At 37.2% G+C, this 24,756-nt stretch overlaps 1 protein-coding gene across 8 annotated transcripts in view; it reads right to left on the bottom strand.

The window, feature by feature from the left end:
* Window positions 1–6,505: 6,505 nt before the first annotated feature.
* The window catches only part of ORC3 (origin recognition complex subunit 3), a 59,585-nt gene continuing 41,334 nt past the window's right edge, over window positions 6,506–24,756 (bottom strand). For 2 of the 8 annotated variants that reach the window (XM_023650785.2, XM_070223550.1), the window contains exons 14-20: window positions 18,207–18,340; window positions 15,550–15,626; window positions 14,061–14,161; window positions 10,188–10,329; window positions 8,479–8,595; window positions 7,466–7,545; window positions 6,506–6,903 (exon numbers count right to left, since the gene is read on the bottom strand). In XM_023650785.2, the coding sequence (XP_023506553.1) occupies window positions 6,798–6,903; window positions 7,466–7,545; window positions 8,479–8,595; window positions 10,188–10,329; window positions 14,061–14,161; window positions 15,550–15,626; window positions 18,207–18,340 (757 nt within the window). In that variant the 3' untranslated portion in view covers window positions 6,506–6,797. Of the gene's footprint in view, window positions 6,911–7,465; window positions 7,546–8,478; window positions 8,596–10,187; window positions 10,330–14,060; window positions 14,162–15,549; window positions 15,630–18,206; window positions 18,341–24,756 lie in introns of all 8 variants that reach the window. The other 6 variants (XM_023650787.2, XM_070223552.1, XM_023650784.2 and 3 more) reach the window with 3 other exon arrangements.

Here is a 24,756-nt window from a genome sequence, read left to right as displayed (position 1 = left end):
TCTGCTTGTTTTTTAATGTACTGATGGGTAGTATTTGAATAATGCCAGTGTTTTAAATGTAAGCATTTTCCCTGATTCAATGAAGTTGACTTTCTGATAAGATTTAAAAATCTTTCATGTACTACATAATCTAACATTTGAGTGCTGCTTTTCAAAATCTGACTTCTGATTCCAAATTGCTTCTCTTATAACTGACTGCATGATAGAACATTATATAATAGATCAGTTTTTACAGCTGTAGAATTTTTACCTCAAAGATATCAGTAGAATGCAGGTTTTTTTTAAAAGGATGACATGAAAGCATGATTCAGCACATTTAACTCACTTTCCAAACACAGCTTTCCGAAAATGAAGTGAACAAAAATGCTTCAGTGAATTTTTTTGAATTCTCTTAGCATATTTCCACCAATTAAACCAATCATAAGTGTACTGGGACATATATATTTATAATTGACCTAATTAGTAGAAGAAAGAAAAAGGATTTTTTTCCTCCCTTTTTAACTTTGGTGATCATATTTTACCAATTCTTTGTTTAAAACAAGGCTGAAAAGTGGTATGGGCTTTCACAAGATTCCCCAGTATTCATATACCCATTAAGTGTTTGAGAAATATTGGTATGGCACAAGGTGGCCATAAATAAGGTGGATAATTCTACCTGGTTTTAATGGACTCATACAGAGATTCTCAACCTCAGCACTGCTGGCAGTTTGGGCCAGATCATTCTTTCTTAAGTATCCCTGGCCTCTACCACTAGATGCCAGTAGCACTGTTCCCCCAAGTTGTGACAAACAAAAATGTACCTCCTGATATACTACCGAATGTTGGGTGTTGGGGGAGTCCCCAGCTATATTCGAAGAATGAAAGCAATAAGTTAAAATATGGAGTGGGGGTAGAGTGAATATAAAAAAGAGTGCAAGCAACAAGTTAAAATATGGAGGAGTGGGAATAGAGTGAATATAAATAAGTTATCCCTTCTTAACCCTAGTAAGGGCAAAATGATGAACATTCTTTTAAGTAAGCACATGTGAATTTTTGCATAGATTTAAATTTATAAAAGAGCTGTTTTTTACACTTGGAGGGCAAGATATGCTAAAAGGAAAATCAGTGCTGGCAATCTGACTGGAGCCACAAGTAATATGGTTTTAATTCCAGATTCACTTCTCATCAAGAATAAAATTTCCTCCACAGCCAAATTTCTGCTTATCACCTTACCAGAAAGTCTTAGCTTATGGGCTACTTACTGATTTTAAGTGGTATGTGAGGTAGTTCCAGAAGATAAAAAAAAATGGCAACTTCTTGGACTTAGTTATAATTAGTTGGATCCAGTACTTGATTACTCTAATCCAAATACCAACCACACTTGATCTCAATAAAAAGATTATAGTAGCAACCTAGGGATTCTGAATTCCCCCAAATCCCTGAAATTGCTTTTAATAGGTAAATATCTACAGAATTTAGTGTGCTAACAGTCAGCTTTCTTTTAATAAAAGGCAGTGGTTGTGCTGCATGCGTTTAGGTTGCTGTAATGTGTCCAATAAATCCCTGATTAACAGGGGCACATGGCTAGGTATAATGCTGTGCATTTTTGAGGAAAAATAGGCATAGGTAATCTGAGAAAAATAAATAGTGGAGGTTTAAAATATCAAAGATATCTTTGGCCTACGGCAACAACTTACCTCCCTAAAAGAAAATAGTTTCCAAATGAGATGTTATTGTATCAGCAATATTAACGGGAGAGCTTTTAGGGAAGATTTCCAGGTTTTACCCCCCAGAGATTGCTTTATAAAATTGGGAGGAGGGGAGGACTGTTGGAATCGGTTTATTATGCTCCCTAGATGATCCAAGCAGCTAGGGTTGGAAATAATTGTCTTTGGCTTATTTGGGTTCTTTTTACTCACTTGCTTCAAAATTAGTAAGTGGTATTCTAAGTGAGTGTTCTGCTAAAGCACCTAGTAGCCTGCCCCTCTAGCTCACGGGCATGGCTCCAGCAGTCCTCTACTCCCGCGTTTGCCCTGGGTAGGGAGCATTAGCTCCAACCCTGTCTAGACACAGTTCCAGCAGTCCTCTCTCTCTCTCTCGCATCCATTTTCTTTATCTTTGCTAGTTCGATCATTCCCATAAGCATAATAAACATAGTATTAAAAATCTTCTGCTTTTATAATCCCTCTCTAGCTATTATCCTATTTTTCTGCTCTGTAATCTTTATAGAAAACTCAAGAATTTTCTGAACTTCTAATCTTCCTGTTTCCCTTTTTTTCCAACTTCTTTTATTAAGAAAAAACTTCAAATGGAAAAGCTGAAAGAACAGTCCAGCGATTCACTTAAAATGAACAATTATTATGTTGCCATATTTGCTTTATATGTATATATTTTTTAACTCTTAAAAAAAATGTGCAGTAGTCCCTCCTCATCTGCAGGGGATACGTTCCAAGACCCCCCGTGGATGCCTGAAACCATGGATGGTACTGAACCCTAGGTATACTATGTTTTCTCCTATTCATACATACCTATGATAAAGTTTAGTTTATAAGTAAGGCACAGTAAGAGAATATCTGAATTGCCAGCATCACAACTCTTGTCTTTGGGGTCATTATTAAGTAAAATAAAGGTTACTTGAACACAAACACTGTGATACTATGACAGTTGATCTGATAACTGAGACAGCTACTCAATGACTGCTGGGGTGGGTAGCATATACAGTGTGGATATGATAGACAAAGGGATGATTCAAGTCCCGGATGGATGGAGCGGACAGTGAGAGATTTCATCACCTTGTTCAGAATGGCATGGCAATTTAAAATTTATGAATTATCTGTTTCTTGAGTTTTCCACTTTTTTCAGACTGAGGTTGACCGTGGGTAACTGGAACCACAGAAAGTGAAACTGCAGATAGGGGAGGACTACTGTATACATGATGCACCTCCTAAGAATAAGGTGGTTCTACATAAATATACTTTGATACCGTTATCTTATTTAAAATAATACTTCGCTAATTTTTAACATTTAGTCTATATTCATATTTTCCCATTTGTCCCCAAAATGTCTTTTGCCGCTTTTTTTCTTGCTAAGTAGGATTCAATCAAGATTCTGACTTTGTGGAATAATTAGAATTACTGTCTTGTAGAATGTTTCTTTGTGGTGTCATTAATTTAACCTTTTCTATCCTTTTGAACTTCCTGTAAACTGAAATTAGGTTTATAGTTTTATTAGTTTCAGGTTAAATGTTTTGTGCAAGAGGATATTATGGTCTCCATATTACATCATACAATGTATGGCTTTCCTAGACTAGTGATAAGTTTGGACACTTGTTAGGTCATCTGATAGGTGATGCCTGTCAGGCTTTGTCTTCACTGCTCCTCTTATTAGTCACCAATGATTTCCACATTGCTGAATCGAATCAACATGACTTTGAAATGCTTTCTTCAGTTAGTTTGCAAGTTACCACACTTGCCTGATTTTCCTCCTACTTTACTGGCTGCTCCTTCTCAGTTATCTGGTTCCTTTGTAAAACTGCTCCTTTTTTGCTGCTGGTCCAGTCATTCATTTCTCTGAACTTTACAACAAAGGTATGCCTCAGAGTTTGACCTTGGGCTCCTTGCTTCCTCTGTTCATACTCACTTTTGTGATGTCATCTAATCCTAAAGACATCAGATTCTGTTTACCTCCCTATGTGACATTTCCACTTGGACATCTAATGGAGGTCTTAAAACTTATGTTGAAAACCACTCTTATTTTTGCCTCTTAACCTTTTCCTCCTAATCAACCCCAGTCAGTTAATGGCATCTTCATTCTTCAAGATTCTCAGCCAAAAAACAGTCTTGAATTCCTTCTAATCTTGCTTCCATCTAAAATCTCGCCATGTCTACTCTTACCCTCATCCAAGATGCTATCATGTCTTGCCTGGAAGATTTCACTGATCTCCTCAGTGGTCTTTGTTTTGCTTCATTTATGTCTCCTCACCTATCCAAGTCTCTTCTCATCACAGTCGGTGATCCTTTAAAGATCTAAGTGGTTTACTTAGATGGCTTCCTACCTAAGTAAAAGGCCAAAGACCTTACAGTGGTCTGTCGTTAGGGCCCTAAATTACCTGCACTGCACTCCACTCCACCTCATTCACTTTCTAGTCTCCCTTTTGCTCCCTCTGCCTCCCCCACACTGGCGGCTCTTGCTGTTCCTCCAGCCAAGGGGTTATTGCTGTTCTCTGCTTACAATGCACTTCTCCCATAAAACTTCATGGGTAAATCTTTTACCAACTTTGAGTTTTTGTTCAAATGTAATCTCAATGAGGCCTGTTTTTAAATCTGCAAGATGGCATCCCAGTTCTTCTTTTCTATAACATACTATATAATTGTCTATTCTGTTTCCTCTGCTAGAATGTAATGAGGGCAAAGATCTTTGTTCACTGAAGAATCACAAGTGCCTGGTCCAGTGCCTGGGACATGGAATGTGCTTAAGTAAATATTTTTTGGATGCATTTCAAACTATACTTCAGGGTTTTCAGATTAGTATTTCATTGAACAAAAGATTCAGTGAATCAGACTATCCCAATTGTAAGGTATTTTCCTTGCGGTTTTGCTGTATTAAGGAATGGACACAGAATTAAGCTGACGTTTCATAGCCTGGCTTGAGGGTTTGGTGCTCCATTGATTACCACAAATGAGCTTCATGTTTTAATTTTATAGCTCTTTTGGGTATTCACTATGAAAAGAGGACAGTTTCCATTCTGCTGGTCTCTTATCTAATATCTTTAGGTAGTAAGGAAAATTAAAGTGGTTCAATGCATGACATGCTTAGGTAGCATGAATTCAACAAAGTGCCCAGCAAAAGGAAAAAGTAAAGCAGGGCTTTTACTTTACTAGGGGCACCTCAGACAGACATGAATCTGCTGGTCTGTGTGAGGACAGTTCCTCAGTACCGTACAGTGAAGCATTTTGCTGTATGAGTGTAGTTGAAAGAAATGGTTTCTAAACACAATTTTATCTGGTGCTCATCTGCACCATTTGAAGGCTGGAGGAAATCACATCGTAGATGTTGACAGTGTGTGCATATTAAGACATAAAGTACTGGAAAACCTTTCCTGATGCCGATTGCCTCACTTAAGTAAATAGGCAATAAATGGAAAACCCTTAAAATTATTCACACGTTCTTTCCCTAGATTTTACCAACCACTGTCAAAAATGAAACATCATTTTGGGCACATTTGACTATTTTGGGGAATGACTATAGAATATTGAGAAAAAATACTGAGCTAGTTGCTGTGAAGATAAATCATGGAGACTTCACATAATAGAAATTTACGCTTCGATTGTATGCATTTGGCAGAGGCTCAGCTCCATGCTCTCCTTCAGGGACCCAAGATGACAGAGGCTCTGCCTTTTAACACACGGATTCTCAGGTGTCAAAAGCCTCTTCCTCCTTCGGTTTCTTCCTTGTGGTGGTGTTTTTGTCTACATATCATAAATTCCTTAATTTCCAAGTTGACAGCCCTTTGTGCATATGTACATGTGTTTAAATTCTGCTGAATAAGAAATCCTGGCATCTTTTAGATGATGATAAGACATTTAATATACCTTAACTAATACTACTCTGGTGGTTGTCTCAAAGCTCTGTAGGGCTAGACACTTTCTGCTCTGGGTTGTGGTTGATTATTTCTGGTACCTTGGGATTTCCCTTTCTTTTTAACTCTGGCAACATTTTGACAGTTTGTTTTTGGGATATATTTCATCTAGCATTTTTATGTTTTTGGAGCAGGAAGAGGGGGAGGGGAGCAGTTATCCAGTAATGTCATCTCAGCCCATCATGTTTGTCAGAGAGCTACGATACTCTTTGTTCCTCCTTTACACTCCAGCATTAACGAGGTTTAAATTACTTACTAAATTTGCTTAATTAGTTATACATTAAATTTGTCCTCAAAGCACAAAAAAAGGCCTGCAATTACATAGTTCTAAGTTTTATGAACCCAGAACAGTTTATATGAATTTGGACTTTTTTTTTTCTCCTGGGCATATTTGCATGGTAATTTTAGTATGTTAGTGAGTAGTCATAAAGACATGTCCTAGAATTCTCTTGGAAGTAGAATATTAAATAGTGAACTTGAGGTATCTTTGTTTCATTGTCTTGATGTGTTCTTGTTATGGAAGAGAGCTAGTTGTCATTTCAGCTGAGCCTTATGAAGTTGAGAGGCGATTTGTAACAGCTTACAGGCTCTAATACTCAATGATGGGTCATCCTCAAGGAGAATATTTACTGTCTTTAAGCATAAAGTCAAACAACCTGGGACTTTTTAAGTTGTAAGACTAAAGGAATGGGACAACAGAGAGAGTTTTAGAACCTGTGTAGTTACTAGAACAAATAAGCCTGTAGGATATTGATCTTACTTACGACACAGTTTACTAAAGTGAGGAAGGCCAGTGCAAGACACTGGGGGAGCAGGAATGAGTACCATTCAATCAAATGCAAATAATTTATACTCCTGGATAAAGGAATTTATTACATTTATACATTATTTTGTTCAAAAACAATTTATTCATAATTTAGTAATGGCTGTGAAAATTATAGTGGTAACAGGAGAGGTTTTGGTTACAATGTAAGTGAATTATTTAGTGGATTCTAAAGTACTCCAAAGGTGTTTTGATACATTCCTGTTGGGGGTTAGCAGTCTACTTGTCAAATATCACATGGGGATTACACATTTAATTTCTTTCCAGAACAGTCTTCCTCTAGAGGTATGTAAATATGGCTGGTCTCCTTTTTCTCTTAAGCTAAATGGGATCCTTCTGGTTTCATTCATTTGCCTTCTAGCAGCCTCCCCATGTTAGCCTTGCCACATGGTCAGTCTTCTGTTTGGTAGGTTTTATAAATCCTAAAAGTTCTAGTTCAGAAACAGCTCTAATAAACCGAGCACTGGAGGCTGTAGCTAAGGAAATTCACCATGTTGTATTTTTGATAAAAAGAAGTTAAAATCTCAATGTTAAAACATTAGTTAGTAAACTGAAATATAGTTCAAAAATATACTTCTAAATTAAACTATAACCCATCCTGGAAAACATTAAATATACTAGAATCCAATGTCAATAAGACACAAATGGAAAAGTGCTTAACACTTGCTTACCTAATTCTAATTTTTCACATAGTGTGAAAATTGCCCCACCCCCCAAATTCGAAAAGTACATTAATAATCTTAGAAAAGTAGAAAATTGAGTGACAGTTTCGGACATTTTTGGTGAATTTTGGAATATGACCTTCATGTAAGTTTTAGACCAATATTTCAGATTTGGTCTTGTTTTTAGACTAAATTCCGAATGAATATTTATAAACAAGTTATTTTGGGATGGTATGATTAATATTAGTAAGTAATAAGGTTGCTTGGAGCATGTCTTTATAAATCTCTAATGTAGATCTGGAGAAACTAAACTTATATTCTATATGTATACTTGGACATTATAGAAGTCGTTTAAAAGGATACTGGATAATTTCATTCCTTTCTTCTGAGGTTATAGAATTAGCATCCATTTTTTCAGCAGCTGTCACAACTGTTGCAAAAGCCTTTTGAGAGACAATACAGAAGAAAATAAAAATCTCTACTGTTGCCAGACATCCTTTATTGCCTTTGATGGCTCTGTGTGAAGCCAGGTCATGCACAGCTGCTGCTGATAGCTGGCACATATTTTTTATTATACCAAATTTCAGATTCTCAAAACTGATGATCACTTTAAAGCAGGTACACATTAAAAGACAATGGAATGGTTCCTGAATACTCTTACATTTCAGAGAACTAGGAAGTATACAGAGAAAAACAAGAAACAAAACTAGTCAAAGTTGAAAAGCAAAGGATGCCCTGTATCCTGCACTCCCCAACCTCCATTACCCCAGGAAAATGCCTGATTTTCTTGGAAGCAGCCAATTATGCATATTTTATATGATGACATCACATCTGTCAAATAGGACCTTCAACAGAGTTAAATTTGCAGTATTCTTCTGAGGAGGGGAAGAATAGTTACTTATTGTAAAGAGTAACAACAGCTGTCCATTGCCTTGCCAAGTATTCCTTGTACTTCCTGATTGCAACTTAAATCTGTTGGGTAGTTATTCCAATGCATGTTTTTTCTTTTATGCAATAAGAGAAATGCTAGTTAATAATATACTTTTTTATTTTGTCGAATAACAGAACTGACCTAAACTGTTTTCACTTATTGTTAACTGTGAGGTTAGGTCACACGCTTACTTTGACCTGGCATGAACGCAGGATTGGCTTGGCTGAGGCATGTGGGATCAGAATGATTGGGAATGGGACTGTTGAGCAGTTAGCTGCTTTTCTGGAGGAACTTTTGAAGTATGAGGTGATTTACGTTTTCCAAACAAAAGACAGGGCATTAAAAAAAAAAGAGTTTCAAAGTACCAAAAATAGAAAAACATTCCAGGAAAGTTGTCATGGGTGGTTAGACAAGTAAACAGCTCTCTCTCTCCTCCCTGACCTACCTCTGACCAGTCCACGAGGTTGATCAGCCTGCTACACTCTAGGTGCAGTTTATATGCTATGCAGATGTCGGGGGCAACATTTGGAATGCAGCCTTCTTCACTTTTCAGTGCTTCGTTCTAAAAATCACAGTAAACTTAAGATGAGTACACTTTAGAAATCATTAGGAACAAAAACAGATATTAATGAAGTCCCTAACCTAAATTTAGTAATCCAGTAAATGGAGTCTTTGGTTTGCTTTATTTAGGGGGTTGCATTTACTCTCTAAAATTTAGCTAGTTTTTGTTTAGGATTAGGTCTTGATCATAATCCCCCTAGCTCCTTTTCACTAGAAGAATACTCCCAGGATTAGAAGACAAGCATATTTTTCATTTTAATCATATATTATTAATTTCCAAGACCCTAAAGCACTTCCGCTTTCCATAAATAGTTTATGGAATTCTTTGTGGATTTTCAATAAAATGCCACTTCCAACATTTGTAATTATGTGAATTCTAGCAGTTACTCTATTAATAAATACCAACACACCACTACCAAGGCTATAAGTTCTCTCAAAGAAGACTGTGTTGACAGCACTGCAGATCCTAACCCCTACAAAAACCATCAGCACTTTTTCAACCTATTTGAAATCCATGGTTCTTACTGAGAGAGAATCTCTCTCACACATATGCTCAGAGATTATAATATATCCTCCCAAAGACTGCTGGGACTGCAGGAGTCCTCTTCTGTGACCTGCCACTAGCCAAAAAGACTTTGTCAGAGTTAATTTGTGGTTTATATAATAAAAATAATTGACATTTTGTGCTTTTCAATATGAAATTATTCAAGCTCCCCACTATCACCATCATTGAAAACTGTTGATTTATATCTTCCTACCAACTATTCCCCTGTAACGCTTAGCATGTTGGTCTGTGTGCTATTTTGGAACAAAAAACCAGTTGGAACACTCTTCATAGGTTTTTCATGGAGTCACTTAAGTATTTATGGCAAGATTTCTAGGTGCTTAACTGAGTTGATAACTTATTAGCAAAATATCAAGTTATTTCATGTATATATAACTTACTGAAATATAGCTTACTGAAATGTTTAAAGTGATCACTTTACCTGGTCATAAGAAAGTTTTTAAAATTCTGAACAGTTTTGAACTCTGTTTAAAGAACAATTTCTTGGAACTAGCAAATGTGTCTGGATTTTAGTTTCATCCCTGGCAGACTGCTGGCCCTCCTCTAAACTCAGCTCTGGAGGTATCTCCCGGAGTAGATCTTTATTTGGTTTAAAATCTAAAATGAAATCCCAAAGTTTTTCTTTTTTCCATCAGAAACCATCATTTGGATCTTTCAAGTAATTTCATTAAGCCATATTGTTTGACCCGTTATCTACTGCTATGTCTGCAGGAAACTCTTCCTTAATTTTCACAGTACTAGTAGCATTATACGTTCCAGTCTTAATGCCTATGATCTGGTTTTATCACATGAAGGGAAGACATTTACACATGATCAAAAGTTGGCAGCATTAGTTGTCTACTAACTGGTATCTTCACTGGCTTAGAAAATGCCCTCAAAAATCTAAAGAATTTTTAAAAATAGCTGAAAGAGATGCGACCCTGAGCTGCCAACTCCTTGCTCCTTAGAACTGCAAATATACAATATTCTTGTGATAAAGAAGTCTTGGGTCTGAACTAAACTCTCCGAAAAATGAGTCTGCTCCTTACCTTGAGATAATAATAAGGATTGTTGAGTGCGGTGTGAAGGGCTACTCGCGGAGCAGCATTCAGGTGCTCACGAAGCGTGTGGGCGGCACTGAAGTACACCGCCTCGTGCAGAGGCTGTGTGTCTGGGGGCAGAAGATACTCTCTGGAACAGCCCAAGTTAAGTGTCAGCTTTTAGATAAGCACAGGTTTATTTTCAATATAATATTTTTGTCAATCCTCTGTGGAAGACTGAGCAATTAATTTACTTAAAGAGCAAAATCAACAAAGACCAAAAACAAATGAAAGAAAACCCAAATATCAAATCCAGTGTAGATTAACTCAGAACTGTACCTCTTCCATATAGTATTTTTAAAAATTTTCAGACTCCTTAGAGTACAAAAAAGTATGTATTTCAGTTCTGATTTAAACCTTTTGGAACAAATGTGCATAAATTACTTTTCTGTTTAAGATCTTTAAGGTAGAATTTCTTAAAGTATGAATGAATACTTTCATAAAGTAAATTATTTAGAAAACTGAGATATCCACATTCTTTACCATAACATTTAATTCTTGGCAGTGTTAAACACAGGCCTCAGACCTGGAATTAAGAGTTTAGGAAATTCTTTCTGGATCACAGAAAATGTTTTAAGTGATATCTCTTATAGAAATGATACCCTGAAAGTTTTTTATATGTTGAATTACTTTTTTACTTTAGAAGGCAGAAAAGGCTGAATTTTAGCTTCAGAGTATTGAAAAACAAACACATTGTTCGTTATTAAAATTTCAGTTGTTAAATAGCCATTGTAACTTGAGATTTTTGCCTTATTTATGAGGTAGATGACAAACCAATTTTAATGAAATCTGAACTTAAAAAATAAAGCATTAAAAAGTTCACTTTAAATTTATAATGAGCCCATCAGCTGGTCTGTGCTATGACAGTAACATTGCCCTTCAGTGGCCTGGAAGGTAGTAAATTGGAAGGCGGAAGCTTTGGCACACACAACCCAAAGACAGAGTAATAAGTCACTAACTTGATTAAAGTAGTTAACTCACATGCCTTCATAAAGATTCCTGGGGCTTAGTACAGTCCTGGGCGTAAAGTATTTTGGCCACATGACAGATTTGTGGCAGCTCCTTTTCCCACCAGGGCAGGCAGAACAAAGCAGCTACCTCAGCCTAGCCACCAGGAAAATTACCCCTCTTCTTCCTGGTGTCCTGGCTTTCTCCCTGCTGGAGAGGATAACACTGCCTAGAAAATCCCACTACACCTGCTTCACCTGTGCCGTCAGTCGCTTTGAGGAAGAGAGGAAGTGAAGAGCATATTAACCATTTACATCACTCATCACCATCTCCCTTCTCCCAGTCTCAAGAGCTCCTGGCCCTCTGCTCATTCCAGTTCTAGATGCAGCACCTTCTCCAGAGTCAATTGGAATAAAACTCATTTGCAAAAAGGGTATGATTTTGACTTGGCCCTAAAGACCAGAATTCTACACCTCAAGTACTACTAACATCATACTCAAGGTTAAGTTAATTTAGCTGTAACTTCAGGAATGGGTGATGCTGGCTGCCACCCTGAATGGCTGGCTGCCCATCTGTAATTTCTGACCACAAACTCTTCCTACACCAACCTCAGGCTCTTTTCCCCACTCGTTATACATAACTGCCATTAAAAGACACTACTGAAGTCCTTGCAATATAATAAGGACTGGAAATCTAACAAGGCAACCAGATAGAGTCAATTTCAAAGAAACTATTCTTTCATATTTGTACTCCTCTCCCTTTTTCACATCTTTAATGTTTAGAAATTTAGGCAATTCCCAAGGCAAAAAGCCTTTGGATATCCTCAAAGAACTTCCATCACAGGCAAAATATTTGCCTGTATTTGGTTTCCACTGGGCTACATTAGTTGAACAACAGTAACAAATCATACATTAGAATTTTTTGTCTAACTGCAAACTTGGAGATTGGCATAAAAATATACTTCTGTATCTTATTTGCTGTGAGAAGAAATAAGCAGTGAGTCTCGTACTAGAGCATTGGATGATGCTCATTTTGAATTCAGATCTGAGTTCACAAGCAAAAGAGAGGTGCTTTGGAGGGAACTGGGAGGACCACTTAATAACAACAAAGGCTACAGAGTTGAAGCTTGTATTTTGGTGAAAACAGTAACTTACAAAGTGGCAACTTATTCTCTGCTCTCAGTAGTTTCAGCAAGAGCTGTTCATGGTATACTGGGAACCCCGCCTCCTGGAGCCTAGTGCTTATGTTTATCTTTAAAGGACATCTTTTCTCCAGAACTCCAAGATCTGGTCAAACATCTGTGATGTGGTCCTTGGGGACAGTGTGGAGAAATCGAGAGGGCCTTTTGACAGATGTCAGCAAACTGGGACTGTGACTTTCCACAAGTCATAGCCTCTCTCGGGACTTTAGCTGCCACATGACTCCTCAGGTCCCTTTTAGCTCTAACATGCTACAAACCTATCTCTTCCCTTCTGAGATAGTCAATCTTGGTAAAGACAGTAAATCCTAGTATGGAAAATTTTATGATTCCCCAACACAACACATTTCAATCATGCTCAGTTTTGTTTCATTAACTGCTCAGAAAGGTAAAAAGTGAGACATATTAGGTGAAAGGTCACAAAAGGGGAATGGTTGGTTTGGCTTCAGAGCCTACAATTTGGGATTTGTGGGAACTCAGAAAGGAACCTGACATTTGGCCTATAAATTATGCTAAATTACATGGCAAAATTATTTTTACCAACTACAATAGTCACAACTTGGTGAAAGGAAAGAGCCAGGAACTTGGGTCTAGAAACTACAAGAACACCAAAGACAAGGTTAACTGTATGAGTTCTAAAAGGTCATTTCTGGCCAGTAGGTCAGTTCAATATTGCATTGCATCACTTTTATATGACACAGTTCTCTGACTTTAACCTTCCTTTTGTTACACTTGGTTGGTCATTTGGACCTCTTTCATGGCATTAGTAATTTCTCCCCAATGACTAGGAACAATGACTCTGCCCCCACATTGTCCTGCAAAATGGAACTTTTCACTTTCAAGGATAGGTAATTTATCAGAAAACCATTCTGTCTTCAATAACTGAGCTGCTGTTTTCTTAGTACTAGTGCCTAGCCTGCTGTTGAGTTTGAACTGCCATTAAAAAACAGAATAAGCAATGATAAATAACAGTTATTTCCTACTTTTATTTTTCACACTTCTCATTTTTTTTTTCCTATGGTATGTTCCAATTGCCTGACAGGCAGCTTAGGTGGGTGATTTTACACAGCTACATAGGGCTGGCTTTTGGGATATCCATGAATCAGAATGATCTAGGTTTCCCAAAATGGAATCATCTTAAAATATAGGCAGGACTAGTGGATTTCTAAATTGACTATGAGTACATTTCTCAACATGAATGTAGTCCTGATAATGAGTTGGGCTGGTGTTCTTCAGAATTAGAAGTCCTTTACTCAGGATAAAACAGGGCATTACGGCTAGTTTGCTCTCTCTGTTTTCTTGGCTTGGCACAGATCCAGCATACTCCCAGCAAAGATAGAGCAAGGATAAAAGGAAATGCAAACACTTGTTATTAGAAAGGAGACAGTTTTTGTTTCCACCCCCAACCCGACTCTCTGCCCCAGCCTAATGAACTAGATCAAGTTTAAACCTGTGTTCTTGAAGTGTCAGTAAAAGAATGAACTAAGTCATTTGATTAGACATCCTAATAAGGCTGGAAAATAATCAACACTACAATTCTAAACTGGACGGAGGAAGCTGAGAAGCATAAAGCCTAATATAGGAGAAAGCGTCCTAGAGTGGCTGTGGACAGCTATCACACCAGTGCTTTTTGGGAAGATAGCCTGCTTTTTAGCTCTTAAGAGCAACAGACTCACCTCACCAGACTGTCAATGAAGTTCACAACTTTTTCTCTGAGTACTTCAAACTTGGTCTGTTTCTTACTGGTTCTTCTTAACTCCTTCATTTCCAATAAGGACTATGGATGAAAGAACATACCTTTTCTGGTGATTCTGAGACAGAATACCCCTCAAAAGGGAGCTCTGTTGCTTAGGCAGAGGCAGTTGATGCCCTTTCCATAAAACATAATGTGCAGAGAAAGAACCAGATCAAAATGGATTGTGCTTAAATTTCTTTTTTTTTTTTTTTTTTTTTTTTGGTGAGGAAGATTGTCCCTGAGCTAACATCTGTGCCAATCTTCCTCTGTTTTGTATGTGGGGTGCCACCACAGCATGGCTTGATGCGCAGCATGTAGGTCTGCCCCCGGGATCCAAACCCATTAACCCTGGGCTGCTGAAGTGGAGCCTGTGAACTTAACCACTATACCACCAGGCTGGCCTCTTATCTTTTATTATTTATTTATTTATTTATTTCTGCTTTATTTCCCAAACCCCCCTGATACACAGTTGTATATCTTAGTTGCAGGTCCTTCTAGTTGTGGGATGTGGGACACCACCTCAACATGGCCTGACGAGCGATGCCATGTCCGCGCCCAGGATCTGAACCCTGGGCTGCCGCAGCGGAGCACACGAACTTAACCACTCGGCCACGGAGCCAGCCCCTTATCTTTTATTTTTGAGGTCTGGAAAGAATCTCTCCTCCTAGGCCTTTGCTTCAGATATACATCAAGTGAATTTTCAGAGAAAGAGGAAAAGGGCATTTCACTTCATTACTAAGTTATATGGCAGAGTGCTCATTATCCACAACCTGTTACTTCATTTAAGAAAAAGACTCAGAAGGAAAAAAAAAAACCCTTGCCCTTCTGCCATACTAACAGAATAGACTCCATATGTTTTGTTTTGCTTAGATTGAAATTTTACTCTACATTTATCATAACTTGTTATGATGGTACAAACAAGGTTCTTTACTTTGACAACCAAGATCCAAGTTAGAACTATTTCAAAAAGATTATATTGGATATACACTGTGGCTCAATTTCTGCTGTATACTGGATACACATTTAAAAAAATCAAAAATATCTAAAACTAGTGTGTTAGGCTCTTTTGGAGCTCTCAGTTTGATCAAACAGGAAAACAAATACATCCGATAATCAGATTACTTTTTTGCAGCCATGTTCCCATTTTCCCTTATTGCTAGTTAATTCTCTTTCTCTCAGGCTACAGGAACAGTTTCCACCTATGTAAGCTAGTAACTTAGCTAGCATACATGGAAAATGGGAATGGCAGTGGGATAAACAGTATGTTCAATTTATAAGTGAGTTACAAAGTCTGCTTTGTTCCTGGTTGTAGTTTAAAAATGAAAACAACATCCAAGTAGCACTAATCTAGAGCACACACAGAAAAAAGGGAACATCACAGGATGTTGCAAGCATCACAGGATGTTGCAAGGAAAAGAAAGTAACCTGACCTTCTGAAGATGATAGAGGTCTGTCTTCTGAAGCCCCTTTGAGTGTGACCCAGAAGTATCTTCTTCCTCTTTGGCTTCTGCTTTTAATACACAAACCAATATCCATTTACTAGGGTATATCCATTCAAGTCAAGAGAACAAACATTTCTACTACTCAAGGGAAATAAAGTCTCATCTTTTTTTTTAATGTTTCAAGGGATCAAGGTTCCATCAGATAAATGATTTTTTCCAGAAGCCAAAGGTCAATAAATACTATGTAGGTTATGCTGCAGAGAAGTCTTCAAAATACTAGGTACTGAATTTTTTAAAATGTGACCACAATGAAAACAAAACAAAATACAAACAAAACCCCCAAACCAACAGCAAAAAGCTCCAATCTTTGTGCTGTTATAAATAGCTTTTAAAAAACAAATAAATAGATTTAAATTGTATTCCTTTGACTATGCCAAGATTGTAAACAACACAATACACCCTGGCAAACTTGGCCTCGATCTTCCAATTCACTATTTTTTGACACAATGCTATTTGAGTATGAAGAGGGTAAGGTGTAAAAGTTTTGAAATATTCTTCTAAGATGCAAAGTGCATCATGGTTCTTCAGTGACGAGAACAGAAGGTCAAACCTGGCAGAAGGTGTAGCTGTGCTTCTAGAGAGCATGAGGCCCTAATATCCTCCTTCCAGGGCAGGGCAGGTTTAAGGAACCTTACACTCACATGACTGATTTGGCCTAAATCTAAGACAGAGGGATGAGGCTGGAGAATCTGCATTGTTCTCAAAGAATAAATTTCTTTTTAGCCATGGATAATTCTTGGTTCAAGAAAGATATAACTGAAGGTTAAAATATCTAATAAATTCTTTGTCCCATTTCATTAACATGTAGCAAAGCCTTAAAAATAAATCTGATATGACAGTCTGGCTTACTTAACCCTCCAAATGTAATTTTAAACCCAGACTGTAATATGTAGTAAGTGTTAAGGAACCAGAGCTAGCATATAGTCAAATATTTCTACTTGTCCAGTGTAGCAGTTTAATTTCACTTTATTATTGACAATGTGTCACTTAATCTCCAGCCTTCCCATTTCTAAAAGCAGCATTCCTCTATTTAATATTAGAACATCACAGAATTTGTTCTCTACCTTATGTTACATAAACTTCAATTAAAATTATATCTGCAATTTCATTTTACAAAAATCCCCGAGTCCAATTTTGTAAAAGATTGAAATTTACCTAATTTATCTGATATTCCTCTAACTCTTTTAGCCTATTTATGTCCTCAGTGGTGGCCCCTGACTATCCCAATGACCACAATTAGGGGGACATTTAAATTGTGAATCAGAGGAAAAAAACAATGAGCTGGTGGTTAAGAGAGGTGGGCTCTAGTCTGGGTGCCACCACTAGTTCGCTGTGATCTGGAGCAAGTTACTTTCTCTTCCTGGGCTTTAATTTCTGTTTGTAGCTGTCCTCAGTGATCTCTATGATATGAATTTCCAGCCCTTTACAATTTTTATGACTTGAAAAATGGTTCAGCTCAGGCTCTAGTGCAAAGGAGCAATGCCTACACATAATTCGGAGGGAACCCCTTTGTACTGTAGAGTACTTCATACTAGCTGCTCCTGCCACTCTAAGAGTCAAGCAACCTTTCTCTTTCGCCTTCCATTGACTCAGCACTCATCAGGTGCCTAGCACTGCAACAATGGAGAGATACGGAGGCATTTCAGCAAAAGTGCTTTCCTAAATCCAAAGGATTTTCAAGACAAAGGAACACTTGCCAAACATAGAAAAGGATATAGACATTCCAAGTGAAATGTTTCATCATGCCATGTCCAATCTGTGTGCTTACACACCATGCTGCCTCTTTTCCCCAAACTCTGTTAAAACATTTCCCTAACTGGGGGAAAATAAAAGGTGCACACTCATTTTGTCTGTTTTACCAGAAGAATATCATATTTTGATGCTAGAAATAAAGCAAGAGAAGAGCCCATGAAAAGTTAATGATCAGTATCAATCCATGGTGCCCCATTACAACAAAGAAGTCCTGAAGCATTCGAGAACAGAACATGGCTACGTGTGCACAATCAGGATACAAATGATTGTGTGGAGGTCGTGCAAATTAAAGGAAACTGTAGCCCTCCAACAGTGAGGAATGCCAGGCTGCCTCAGTTCATTTAGGACTGAGAGAGTCAAGCCTTTGTAAATCTGATTAAAGCAAACCTCATGCATATTTTGGTAATCAGCATAGCAATGAGCCTCAGTGCTGTGAAAGCAGTTCAAGCTATTAATTTTTCAGGGTTACAAATGATTTATGCATTGTTTTTGAAATCTATAAAGAACTTGATGAAATGCTTAAGAAAAAACATCCAAAAGGAGTCCTTAATTATGATGCCCTGCTACTCTCTCCAATCTTTCTAATTTCGTTTTGTTGCCATTTTTTTTTTCCTGCCCATTTGATGCTTTTCATCATTGAAACCATATCTAGAAGAGAACCATTTGGCTTACTGTGACTATGAAGAGGTGATATTCTCAGTCTTGTTATACTGACTGCTCATGAACTACTTTATCTCTTCAACTCTCAACACATCAGAATGTGGGGGTTTCCATGTTATTTTAGTTAAATGACTGTCATAGCTAGTAGAATTGGCAAGATATTATATTCTCACCATCAAGGCTCTGAAACTGGGCCAGGAGCTCCTCTATTTTCTTTGCTGTGCTGCCAAGCTGCTTTTCAGAAGAGGACTTAAAAACCTTGAAACATTTTTCAAGTATGGTCATCAGTTCATCCTTTGCCAACATCCTAGAACAGAGTCAGTGACAGGGGATGTAATATAACTGGAAAATTAATATACTTAAAAAACATTGTCTACATATTAAATGTTTCTGGTCAGAAGATGGTGTAAATTCTTCATTAGTAGCTACCAACTTTTTTTGGAGAGATTTTCTTCAGTGACATAGTATTCAGAAGAGTTCTTACATAAAGCTCAACTTAGAAAATTTACAAAGATCTGGGTTCACAGCCTGGCTCTGGCACTTACTATGTTTATAATACAGAATAAGTTACTACACATCTCTGATCCTTGGTTTCCTTGTCTGTAAAATAAAAATAGGAACTGATATATTTCATAGGTTAGGTGGAGGCTTAAAAATTAAATGAGAAGATGCATTTGAAGAATCTAGCACAGCGCTTACCACACAGTAGACATTTAAGGTTAGTTTCCCTCTCTTTCAGATCTAAATGTAAATATGAGACAAGAAATGTCTGCTGAGGATAGAACACTTAGGCTAAATGAAAGCTTATTTGAAAGGACCAAAAGAGTATCACAATCATTTTGCTAATTGTTACCATTTTAGCCAAGCTTTACATCTTCCATGGGCTTTATAAACACCAGTCAGTAAATCCACTGAACTTTAAACAAGGAAGGCAATTCTGCTTGTTTTATAGCACAGGGAGAATGGTTGTGTAACTCATTCAAAGCCATAGAGGAAATCTTTGTTAGAAATGGAGAGAGAACACAGATATTCTAAAATTAGGATCCCGTACTCAGAGCCATTCTTTATACGATCTCTCCATTAAGATCATATTCAGTAACACAATGCAAAGGAACCAGGTCAATATTAGTAATTATTAATTGCCATGACACAAGTATACAAATTATTCTCACCAAACAGACCTAAATCATGAAGACTACATTGATTAAAAGTTCTTATATTAATCAAGAAACAAGCAGACAAATCCAGAATATGGGCCATTATTCTGCAAGATAACTGTCTTTACGTTTGACATTTTTCATAATAAAAATCTGGGAAAAATACTAATATTACTAAGTTAGGAAAAAGAGATATAAAGCTAGGTAGATTATAACTACTGAGAAATTAAGCTGGTTACTTCAACTAAAACTTAAATGAAAAAATAAAAAATGTCAACCAATAAATACAGAAACTGGTTGGGGTGGACAAAAAGTAAACTTTTCCCTGGTTTTAAGAAAAAGTATAAAACCTTTTCTTCCTCTTTCTACAACAATGAAATAATTATCCACAGTGTTTTCTTTATCTGTGAATGAAAGGCAGCTCACAGGTCAAAGAAAACTAAACCAACACATTTAATTCTTGATTGCATTTGAAATTATTTAAAATTTCTGGTTTTCTGTTGCCCCGATGGAGTTAAACTGTTGAGAAGATAGTTAACTACTCCAAGTCAGATACACTTGAACAATCCGTTATACCTGCCTGACCTTTAGCCCTACTCAAATGGATAAGATCAGCATTTCTAGGGTCCAAGGAATCACCAGCACAGGCTTGCTGGGAGGGGCGAAGAGGCTGCAGGAATGGAGGCGGAGGGCGAACCCACGTCAGCAGCACGCTGAAGACTAGCTTCCCAGGCTACAGGCAGCCACACCTTGCATCTATTTGCAGCTTGCAAATTTGAATATCAAGGAAGGCGAAGCCCAGACTATTATTCATTTTCAGCGTTCAAGAAAAAATGGCATTATGTCATAATTTTGAAGTCAAATTTTATTAATCATAACTTAATGTGGCATTTGATTGGAGGGGGTAGATCGTTCTCCTCAGACATAAACTTCCAGGGCTTCAGATAATTATTACTCTTTTTATTCTCAGCCAAAGATTATGTTCTTATTGTTTCCAGAGTAGCAAAAGATCTTAAACTTCCCCAAGTATGCTCTGGTTTAAAATAAAAGAAGACTTGAAGTAAGGCTGATTGAGCTAATAATGTGATCAACCCAATAAAGTCATTGAGAGGAGTTTTTTCAATTCAATTATACATACTCAGAAAGGAGCAACAAAGAGGCCTGCTATCATCACTGTTACTCAACATCATTCTAGAGTTCAGTCACTACAGCAAATTAAGAAAAAAGAAGCAAGTGGTATAAAAAGAGGATGAAATTTATTATTTGCATAAGATATGATTATAAGGTTAGATAATCTAAGAGAACTGGGGAAGTATTAAAGATGTAAAAGGGTGTGTGGATAAAAGACGTGTGTGTGCCCGTTAGAATGACAAAAATATCTAAAACTAATAGCAACAAATGTTGGAGAGGTTGTGGAGAAAAAGGAACCCTCATACACTGCTGGTGGGAATGCAAACTGGTGCAGCCACTATGGAAAACAGTATGGAGATTCCTCAAAAAACTAAAAATAGAACTACCATACAATCCAGCCATCCCACTACTGGGTATTTATCCAAAGAGCCTGAAGTCAGCAATCCCAAAAGTCCTGTGCACCCCAATGTTTATTGCAGCACTGTTTACAATAGCCAAGACATGGAAGCAACCTAAGTGCCCATCAACAGACGAATGGATAAAGAAGATGTGGTACATATATACAATGGAATACTACTCAGCTGCAAAACAGAACAAAATCATTCCATTTGCAATAACATGGATGGACCTTGAGAGAATTATGTTAAGTGAAGTAAGCCAGCAAGAGAAAGATAATCTGTATATGACTCCACTCATATGAGGAATTTAAAACTATGGACCAAGAACAGTTTAGTGGATACCAGGGGAAAGGTGGGGTGGGGGGTGGGCACAAAGGGTGAAGTGGTGCACCTACAACATGACTGACAAACATTAATGTACAACTGAAATTTCACAAGATTGTAACCTATCAATAACTCAATAAAAAAAATAAATAAAAAAAAAAAAGACGTGTGTGTGTGTATACACACACACATGTTAATACCTTACAGGGACATGTAATCAATATTGTATATAAACTATTTAAGAAAAAAGCATGCTCAAAATGGCAACACAAAACATAGAATACACGTGTATTTATAACAAATGTGTAAGACATAAAAAAAATGAAAGCCCTGAATAAATGAACAGACATTTTTAAGTTCTAACCCTCAATACTGTAAAGATACAAATTCATTCCAAATTAATCTATACTTTTAACACTTTTTGAAACAAAATCCCAGTGGGTATTCTTTTAAAACCTCATACAATTATTCTAAAATTTACCTGGAAAAATAATTGTTCCTAAAAAAGAGGAACAATGTGTGTATGCTTGAGTGTGTGTAGTGGGGCTATTAATATATCAAAAGGTATAAAGTACAGTGATTAAAATCAATGGTACTTGTATAGGAATAGAGAGGCCAATAGAAGAGATTAAGTCTAGAAAGAGATCAAGGTGTATATGGGAATTTGGTACATGACACAAAGGTCGCATTTCAATCAGTAGGGAAGGGATGGGAGGTACTGGAAGTAACTAGTTTGAAAAAAAGAGATCACTACCTCAATGTAGTTCAGATAAAATAAAACTGAGTAGGGTGTGGGGGTGGGGGAAAACTAGTCCATCTATCATAAAATACTGAAAGACAACAAAGAAAGATACTTAAGCCTGATAATATTCAGCATCAGCAACAGTGTGGAGAAACAAATACTGATACCGTGTTGGCACAAGTTTACCTTGGTACAACAGAGTTTATATTTTAGACTTTGAAAGTCTATGTCTATGTATTTATTTTATGAAAGTAACTATACAAATGTGCAAAAACACACTCACCCCTGATGATTACTGTTTGTAACAGAGAAGAATTAGAAACAACCTAAATATATATCAAGCAAGGGACTGATTAAATGAAATGTTACACTTTCAAAACACGAGATATTACATAGCAGTGATAAACAATGAAGTAATACTAAAAACAGCTAACACTTATATGCACACATGTACCAGGCCTCATTTGACCTCCAGAACATTGTATGATGTAGATACTATTATTATTCACATGTTAACGGATGAGAAAACAGGTACAGAAAACTTAAGTAACTTGTCCAGTGTGTGGTAACGGCACAGCTGGGATTTGAACCCAGTCTGGCTTGGCATCCATGCTCTTACTGACCATGCTGTACTGCATCTCAGGACAGTGTCTGTGGTAGAATATTAGGTGCAAAACAAATAACTACCACAACAAAAACCCACCAAACAAATCCAAAAAACAAAAAAATGCAAGTTGTAGAACACTGTATATAGTATGATTTAATATATGTTTGTACTTGGAAAAAACCTAGAAGTACAAATTGCTAAGAGTGGATGACTGGTTTTCAGAGTTATATAACACAAGGGGTACTTTCAGAAAAGTGCTGTTATGTTTTCATTTAGGTTACTATTAGAGTGACTCCAACAAGCACTCTGAAACCTAACTGAACAAAATTAATTGAAAACCAAAAAATGAAAAATTTAATTTATCCCCAAAAGTTTGTTATATATAGCACCCTAAGAAGAAAATTAAGGACCGAGTCTAGCCACTAGACCAGCATTTTTCAAACTAGGTTTTCAAAATGGGTTTCAGCCATTAGTTAGTCATGAAACCATTCGTTCATTCAGTAAACATTTATTGAATGCCGACTACATACCAAGCACTGTTGTGGGCATTTGGGATATACCTCAGTGAATCAAAACCCTGTCCTCATAAAACTTACCTTCTAGCAGGGGCGGGAGAGTGGTGCACAGACAACAAACACTACCTATCTCGTGTTACTATATGTATGTTAAAAATTGGTATTATGGGAAATACCAATCGGTATTGAACAGAGTAATTGAGGCTTTGGAGTCAGCAGGTAGGTTTCAATTTTAAATTAGTTATTAGGCCTCCTTGAGAAGATGACATTGACCAAATATGTGAAGGAGGTAAGAGTGTTAGCCATACAAATATCTAGAAGAGCTCTTCCTGGCAGAGGGAACAATGCATGCAAAGGCCTACGGTGGGTGTATGTCTGGCATGTTCAAGAAGAACGAGGAGGCCAAGGTGACTGAAGTGGAAAGAGAGACTAAGTGGTGGGAGATGAAAGCAGAGAGGGAGTGGGGTCTAGATCATGTTGGGTCATTGCATAGACTGGGGCTTTTACTCTGAGTGAAAAGAGGAGTTAATGGACGGTTTTGAGCAAAGGAGTAACATTATCTGACATATTTCAAAAGGAATATTCTGACTGCTGTTTTGAGAAAAACCTGTAGGGGAACATGTGTGGAAGCAAGGAAACTAGTTAGGAGGCTCTTGCAATAATCCAGGTGCGAGATGATGGTGACTTGGTCACTAAGAGAAAGTGGCAAGAAGAGGTTTGATTCTTGATATATTTTGAAGGCAGAACTCAGGTTTTTGGCTTTGAACAGTGGGAGAGACCACAGAAAGATTATAGGTTTCCGGGGGAAGATCAGGCATTCAGTTTTGAACATGTTAACTTTGAGATGTGTATTGGATGTCCAAGTAGTGGTGTTGAATAGGTAGATGGAAGTAACAGTCTGACACTCAGGGGAAAAGAGTGGGCTTTCAACCAAGCCCTGGGGCACTGTTATGTTAGGCTGTCAGGAAGAAGAGAAACCACCAGAGGCTGGGTCCTGGAAGTCATTAAGGAAGGAATGATGAACTGTGTTAAATGCAGCTTAACACAAATGAAGATGGAGAACTGACCATTAGATTTAGGAACATGGAGGTTACTGGTGACCTTGATCAAAGTAGTTTTGATACAGTGCACAAACCGTCAGTTAAAGAGAGAATGAGAAGAGGAATTGGAGACTGTGACATGGCCTTTGAATTCTGGTGGATTCCATCTAGCATTCTGCTTTAAAAGAAGTAGAATAAAATTGAAAAGAAAATATCAGAATGTAAAAGTTTGAAAGCCACCACACTAGATTACTTTAAAGAGAAAGGGAAAAACACATCTAAGATAGGCCATGTTAATGCCGAAAAAGAGCTGTTTATCTTTAACCAACTTAAGTGATTATATCTCTATCAGGTAAATGGTTCAAAAAAGGCTTGTGATACTTAATGTGATACTTAATGTGTTAAAAGCTTTATAGGTTGTCATAAAAAAAAGTTTCCTTAACTAAGACAGAAAGAGAATCATTTAGCAATCATTAAAAGCAATCATCCTGCAGGGCAATGGAGTGTTCTGCTTCATCATGCGGAAAGCCAGTAATTTCTGGTGAAGTATGTACTGATTATATAAACGTCTGAGAACAGGCTACAAGGAGAAACTGGTCAATCCATGGCTAATGCAAAGGTCTTCTGAATAATGACTTCTCAAGTTCTAAACAGACATTACCATTGTAAAACAGTTTTGGAAAATATTCAAAAACTCAAACTGTAAATATATCAACAAAGACTAGAAGTTAAGAAAATAAGAAAAGCTTACAAAAAAACCCACAGAGGTTGTCTTCTTCAATGACAACACAACGAAGCAATCATATATG

This window comes from Equus caballus, chromosome 10, assembly GCF_041296265.1.
Source record: "Equus caballus isolate H_3958 breed thoroughbred chromosome 10, TB-T2T, whole genome shotgun sequence".
NCBI lineage: Eukaryota > Metazoa > Chordata > Mammalia > Perissodactyla > Equidae > Equus > Equus caballus.
Note: the sequence above shows the minus strand (reverse complement) of the source record. Positions and strands in the feature narration are given on the sequence as shown.